Source organism: Montipora foliosa, chromosome 4, assembly GCF_036669935.1.
Source record: "Montipora foliosa isolate CH-2021 chromosome 4, ASM3666993v2, whole genome shotgun sequence".
NCBI classification, from domain to species: Eukaryota; Metazoa; Cnidaria; class Anthozoa; order Scleractinia; family Acroporidae; genus Montipora; species Montipora foliosa.
Genome location: NC_090872.1, coordinates 31,380,132 through 31,387,631, shown reverse-complemented (window position 1 = coordinate 31,387,631; position 7,500 = coordinate 31,380,132). Strand labels below are relative to the sequence as shown.

Here is a 7,500-nt window from a genome sequence, read left to right as displayed (position 1 = left end):
AAACCAAGTGACGAAAGTTATGAAGATCTCCTAAGGAAATTACAGCAACTTCAACAGCAAAACATGGTAATTTCCATAATTCTTGTTGATTCCTAACTTTTGAAAAAAGTAAAGAAAAATTTTTCACCTTTTTTTTAGCTTTTCATTTATATCGCGGTATTATCTATGTCACGTTAAATGATAACAGATTACAGGTGTTCTGCTGTAGAGACTCGTGGAAGGGGTGCAAATGATAACTGTTAATAGCGCAGTTTTCGTTTTGCTTGAGTGACGAATTTCTTCGGTTGATAATGTTGCCATGGTGACCAGCTTAAAATTTCAGTTAATAGACCTTTTTACCGATACGGCGCCATTTTGATTCCTGTTGTTTCGAATAGCAAATTATGGGATGCCCAGGGGGCAAATACATATTAATTTGCCCCCTGGGCATCCCATAATGTCTTTCGAAACAACAGAAATCAAAATGGCCGCCGTATCGTTAAAAAGGTCTATTCAAAAGCAAACTGCCGTGATTGGTCAAAGTATCAACTTTGGTTCTGGTTCTCCTTAAATCCGGTCAACTCATAATATTCATGATATGTTTCTATTGAATAACAATATTGATATCTTTCTACAGGCGCTGAAAAAGTCCTTGTGTCTAAAACAGAAATCAATTCAGAATATCAAAGATTTGGGAAAGTAAGTGAATTAGTATATTTTTAATACTTATCATGCAATTATTAATTGTTGCTCATATTGATATTTAACAATTAGACCCGTAGCCAGCAAGGGCTACGGGTCAATGGCCCATGAGGCGAAGCCGAATGGGCTATTGACCGGTGGCCCTTGAGGGCGAAGGGTCTAATTGTTTTAGTATCACCCAACTAGTCGGACAGAAAAGGTAATAATAAAGTTAGCAAATGCAAGTTGAAGAAATATTTATTTGGGAATAAAACGAAAGAAAACGTGACGCTTTTCGCTACTCGAGGACTATTACTAATAGTCCTCTAGTAGCGAAGCCAATCAAAATGCAGGATTTGCATTAGTCCACTAGTTGAGTGATACTTATGTGTTGTTATCCCATCAAGTAATCGTCTTGAACAATTGCAAAAAACTGTGAAAAAATCCTCGAGATAAGACTCTCTGTAAAGTTAAAAAAATTATCTGGATCGACTTTAGAGCCACTTCAAATTTGACAATTTTGTAAGGTAGCTCTGAGTCCGTGCCATATAACCTTTTTAAACTTTGCTAAGATTATCAATTTAGCCTACTAACAACTTTCCAGCACTGAATAACACGAGGGTAACCGAGATGGTTCTAATTTCAGATGTAAACATTAAAAGACAACATACATATAGAGCCTTTTGAGTAGATGGGTCCTTTGTTGCTTTGATGACTTGTTGTGTCACAGTTGTGAGTGCATCTTGCGTTAAGCATTAATTCGAGTTCATTTGGTATCAAGACATTGCAGTTACGTTAGAAAATGTCGAAAAGTCAATCCTTTTTATAGTACACTTTCTTGAAGACGTTGAAACTAAATTGAGCCTTCTTAAGAGAACTGAGAATTGTTCACCTATCTGCTTTGTTGACGGAAAGTGGCTGGAAAATAACCGACCCTGCCTGTTGACCACGGAATAAGCGCATTAGATAGCTACGACATTTGAAAGTTCGCTTTACTCTTGATACATGCTTAAGGGGTTAACAGCTATGATGGAGCACTGATTTGAATATGCGTTTCGCGCAGGGGAATTTGGAAAACTGAGTCGAAAACTCGAGCTCCAGCGGGTTTTCCAGGGAAGTTTTGAAGTTTTATCATTAAACGAAACGTTGTCGTAATTAATTTATTTTGTTTTCCTGCAGTCAGAAGAGAAATGAGGTTCGTTTGCTGGAAAGAAAGCACGAGATGGAAATGAACAGATTCGAGGTATGAAATACCTATCTCATATATACATAATTTGCCCTATTAGAATAAATTGCATGCTCTTGGAAGGCAGTGTATCACGACTTAAAATGCTGTTTTCTTACAAACACGATGATCAACTTTAATAAAGTGTCAAGCTTAAGTCTTCTAACGTTGCGGCACTTATTGGGGGCATTGTACATAAAATCAAATCCAATGTTGGTTTTCTGAAGAGAGAGGAAAACTGTAATTTAATACCCGGAGAAAAACCTCTCGAAATAGGGTAGAGAACCAATAAACTCGACACGCACATGACGTCAAGTACGGGAATCGGACCCAGACCACACTGATGGGAGGCGAGTGCACCCCCTGCTAATGCTTAAAATTTTTCCGGCTGATAAGGACGATAAATTGTACAGAACCCACGTTTTACAATACTAAAATATTCACATCCCTGAAGGACGTCTTAGTGGGGCCATGGCCGAAGCCAGAAAAACATTACGACTGAGGCAATGTCCATGGTTAAACTCTCCTCGTAGGCATTTAGGGTGTTTTTGATGCCTACATTAAAGACAGCATTGGGATCCTCCCTTATCAAAAGAAAATCAGGAAAAATTGAATGACGGAAGCAAGTGCCTCGGATTGCCTCATACTGGCAATGATCGTCACAGTTATGAACGTAATTTTAGCAATTGCGTAGAAAAGCCTGAAAATTTTCAGGACTTCAAAGGGGTTTAAACCTCGCGATGCCGGTGCGACCCTCTAACCAACTGAGCTGTGAAGCCACTGATGTTAGGAGCTGGTCATTTGAGGATTCAAATGCTCCTGTGATGAACGAATCAACGAGCGAAATTATATATGAAAGGAATCATATATTGAATCAAGGTGAAGCAATGATCCTCGCAGTTATGAATATTTAGTAATTATTTATGACCCATTCTGTTGGTGTTGATACCCAGTTCGATTTCCCGCGAACTGTTCTGCAAACACATTTGATCCTTTCTTATAGAATGATATAAAGAATCAAGAAGCCCAACAGGAGCGTCTAACCAGGTAATGAGAGTTGTTTACAATCAACTAGAGAAATTTGTGAAATTTTGGTTGAATTGCGAGTTTTGGTTCGGTAAATTCTCCCTCACTCTCTATGAATCTGAAGATGACTGGGAATGGAATGGGTGCAAAAGGGGTTAAAATCATGCCGGTTTAATTTTGTTTCAATATCTTGTAACAAAATAGAGTAATGAGAGTATCCAGGAAAGGATTTAATTTTTACGGCCATGTCGAAATGGAGGAAATTAGAACGTCAAGGGTTCTCAGCAAAAGAGGAAAGAGAAATAAACCGTACGAATCTTTCCTGTGCTGCGTTTTAACAAGGTTAGTTTGATTGCAAGAGCATCTTCGCGCAGGCTATATTTGATTTGTTTTGTAAGGCAGCCGTATCTTTACGAATTGTTAAAAGAGTTTAGGCGTATTCCTTCGTCCTCTTTAACTCAGCCAACTGACCTAAGGTTTCGTCCATCAAAGTCATCAAATAACCACGCAGTGTGACACAGAACACACACTAAATAGGTTTTACCAAAATCATTGGACCCGAAGATGGGGGATTGGCCCTCTTTCGTCATATTCTCTTGGTACCGGCTATTCCAAGTGTTAGTTCGAAAGCAACGGTTTGTTCATTTAGAAAACCTTAACATATTTCAATTGTTCTGTAATCCTAAATCGAAATATGAACGAACAGATGAAGCCCGTCTACAGAACGCAATCTCTTTTTTGTTTTAATTCTAGAGAAATTGATGAGATTAAGGCACAAAGAGAACAAAAGAAAGGGAACAAGGAAGAGGTGAGAATGCTAAAGAGTATTCTTTATCAGATATCGTGAATTCAGTGAGTACAGACCTAAAAGGACCCTTCTCCAAAATGGCGGCAACGGATTTGAATGAGTTAAAATTGAACTGAATGAAAAACTGATACCAGGAATAGAAAGAGAACCTTTACTTTAGTAACCCTGCAAAGTTTCAGCGTATTAAGTGTTATATCAGCTGAGAAAATGTAAGTTGAAATTTGACAAATTTACAGACGTTTGTATGACTGTAAATTCTTCATCTCTTAACTTACATTTCCTCAGCTGATATTACACCTAATATGCCGAAACTTTGTAGGGTTTCTAAACTAAAGTTGCTCTTTCTATTTCTGGAATTAGTTTTTAATTCTTGGTTTACAAAACAATAGAAAATGGCCCCCACACGTTTGGCATAATAATAGAGTCAAATTCCCAAAATGACATTTTACTCCATTGTTCTGTTCACCAATATGGCTGCTGTGACGTCACATGCAAACCATCAATTGATCGTTAAAGAGGAGAGATAAAGGGAATGACTTGCAAATTGCTGAGTTATAAAATACTAGACGCCTATCTGCGTGAACTCGGGCTTTCCTGACGTCCTGTGTCGTCAAATTAAAAATAAAGAATAAGACGTAGAGTAAAGATGTCAGCTAGCTTATTATTTATTGTTTAAGTTCGAGTGATGGCAATGATTCTCGTTATGTTCACTGGTGAGGTGAGCACTCGTAAAGTTCGCGAGCCGACCCGTTCCGAAAACACTCGACATCTGTATGTATGCGAGATTAGGTAAATGGAGTTGCATAAGCTACGATAAAGGCGCACAGAGGTTTCCAAAAAAAAAAAACTGTGACCTTATAGCGATTTTAACTTTCCTCTACTATTGAATAGAGATCAACGCCAAGTCGACTGAGCTTTCGACGATTGTAATATTCGTTACAAACTTTCCGCCGACTTCATTGTTGTAGGACGAGCAAGGCAATCACTAAACACATGCAAAAGGAATATGCGTTCTCCTTTTTTTAATTACAGGTGTCGATCGATGAGGAAAGCGAAGCCGAAAATGGGAGGTAAATAAATATGCAATGACAATCATAATAAAGAAACCATGATTCATTGCTGTTGTATCTTTGATATATAACTTATTTACCAGTACAAATTTATGATTTTTAAATTACCGTTTGCTTGTGCAGAATCCAGCAACTGGAACTGGAACTTGACAAAGTGAATGTTGAAGTAAGTAGCGCGATCATGGTCTGGGGCATGGTTTCTTAGTGGGGAATACACCTTATTCAGTTCAAAATGGCCGCCATTTTGCTTGCAAATGAGGCCTTGTTGTCTCGTTTTTAAACTTAAAATTCAAGGCAACTAGAGCTAAATAAAAAAGCCAACAAAATAATTCTGAAATGGTGGCCATTTTGGAATAAGGTGTATTGCATAGTTAACTGGAAAAAAGAGAAAACGAGACGAGTGGGAAACTGGTATGAGACAAGGCTGCTTCATTCCTAGTGTTCAGAGTCTCACCGTTTCGTCGTTCTCCTTCGTTCAATATTCGCTCTATTTGCCAATAAGGAACCTTGTCTGACAACGAAAGTCGTTACCTTAAGATTGTTTAACATCGCACTACAGGCGGATCGCTTGTGTAAACGCAAACTGGACCAAAATTCGATCGGAATATTAAGAGTGGTCGCAGTGTGGCCCAGTGGTAAGGGCGCTTGCCTTGAGATCCGGAGATCCCGGGTTCAAGACCCGCTCTGACCACTCAATGAATTTGTTCCTGTTAGTCCCTGGTTCAACTTCCCAGCTGCACTTGTAAATAGCCAACTGGTTTGCCTCCGGCTAGTTGGGATTCTTAACAGTTGTTGTTGTTGTGTTCTGTTGTTTCGTTGATTGTTTCATTGGCCCTGAAAAGCCCCTGTGGGGAGCGGTAAATTAAGTATGTAATGTAATGCAATGTAAAGTGGTAACCAGGAGACCATGACAAGAAGCTTACAACTTCGAAAACGGCACTTTTTCTAATGCCGAGTTATTCTTTATATTAATTATCATACGATAGCAGTCTTTTTCAAGAAATCATCAACCTTACATAACAAATGAATATGTAAGAAATTAAGAATTGTCACTCGTGCGAGCCGAATCGGAAATTATGTTCGGTGAAAACGCTGGGCTAGTATGTCTAGTATGAAAGTCTCCCTCTCATTGGTATGGTTTCCTGATGACTGAAAGCGGTACTGCCTTTGTTATGAGAGAACTTTCTCATCTACACAGAAGTGTTCTTCCTATAAAATTAACATGGACCTATTTCGGAGCGTCGTACTTTTTGTCTCGCGGTTCTCTGCAAACCTTTACACATGACATTGGAAAATTGTTGTATGGGACGCGTTGAAGACTACAAAGATATTTTCAACTTTTTTCATTCTTGTTCTAACGAACTATTTTGTTTTGTGGTTAAAACAGAAAGAATTGTTGGTGGAAAAAAGGAATAGTTTGAATGCCAGTATACAGGTTTGTTTAATTACATTTTACCTGTTTCATTATTGCTCTTTAACGTTCCTCTTATTGTTATTTACGTAATTTTGCGATCGTTACTGAAATTTCGGTTGTGTTTATTGTGTTTTTCTGCAATATGAACTAATTTACAACACAATTGAAACTAGACGTAAAGACAATAAGCCAGTCAGTCAACAAGTTAAGTCACTCATTTATTTTCTTTTCTTCAGATGACACAACGCCTGGTCGATGAATACAAGAGGTAAGTATGAACATAGGCAGCCCAAGTTCGCGTCACTAGAGAGCGTGTAATAATTAATCACTAGCCTGGGAAGATGACCTTTGAGTGCAAAGCGGTCAAATTAACTCCACCAGATGAGGTACAGTCACTCGTAATGATGGAGCTGTTCGAGAAGCCGCTGTGGGGATGGGGTAAGTGTTGTACATGAAATGACTGGTCAAATTAACTCCATCCGATGAGGTACAGTCATTTCATGTACAACACTTACCCCATCCCCACAGCGGCTTCTTTAACAGCTCCATGTTTACGAGTGACTGTACCTCATCGGGTGGAGTTAATTTGACTTCGGACCCAAGCTCCGTGACCATTCACAAGATCACCAACTGTTAAATAGATCCTTCCACGGTTTTTGACCGCCATCTTGACTGGGGGGCAAACACGGCTAAATTTACAGTAAATGTATGGAATTTTGGCCGACTTTGAACCGCTGTAGCGCCGCTAAAAAGAGACAGATTTCCATAGTGATAGTGTCTTTCAAAAGACATTTATACTGAGATTATTTACGAAAAGATTTATTATTCAAATTTACGGACATCATACCTTCCTTAATGACCTTATTTTCTGTTGAATGAATGATATCAATAAAAGTATTTAAAATAGTGGCAAAAGATGGAAATCTGTCTCTTTTTAGCGGCGCTTCAGCGGTTCAAAGTCGGCCAAAATCCCATACATTTACTGTAAATTTAGCCGTGTTTGCCCCCAGTCAAGATGGCGGTCAAAAACCGTGGAAGGGTCTATTCATCAGCTATCGTGGAATCGGAAGCAGAAAATGCTCATTTCCAGCCAAGTGCGTGGGATTTTTGACGACGAAACATTCACTGAGGTTCGCAAATGATGGGGCTTTAGCTTTGCATGAAAAAATCGCGGCTGGGATGGATTTTCGAGGCGAAAACCGCCTCTGAGCTGACTACGGTCGAAATCTTAGTGTGCAGCCTTGACTTCGTCTTAGAACAGTGAAAACACGGAATTCCTGAAACGGTAAAATAAGCA

The 7,500-nt window shown here is 39.0% G+C and overlaps 1 protein-coding gene across 1 annotated transcript in view; it reads left to right on the top strand.

Moving 5' to 3' along the window:
• LOC138001216 (chromosome partition protein Smc-like) overlaps window positions 1-7,500 on the top strand; it is a 19,949-nt gene that overhangs the window by 1,874 nt on the left and 10,575 nt on the right. The window contains exons 2-9 of the mRNA XM_068847869.1: window positions 1-66; window positions 617-678; window positions 1,840-1,903; window positions 2,889-2,932; window positions 3,665-3,719; window positions 4,752-4,789; window positions 4,913-4,955; window positions 6,440-6,471. The exon at window positions 1-66 is cut by the window's left edge and continues 5 nt beyond it. Coding sequence (XP_068703970.1) covers window positions 1-66; window positions 617-678; window positions 1,840-1,903; window positions 2,889-2,932; window positions 3,665-3,719; window positions 4,752-4,789; window positions 4,913-4,955; window positions 6,440-6,471 — 404 coding nt within the window. The remainder of the gene's footprint in view (window positions 67-616; window positions 679-1,839; window positions 1,904-2,888; window positions 2,933-3,664; window positions 3,720-4,751; window positions 4,790-4,912; window positions 4,956-6,439; window positions 6,472-7,500) is intronic.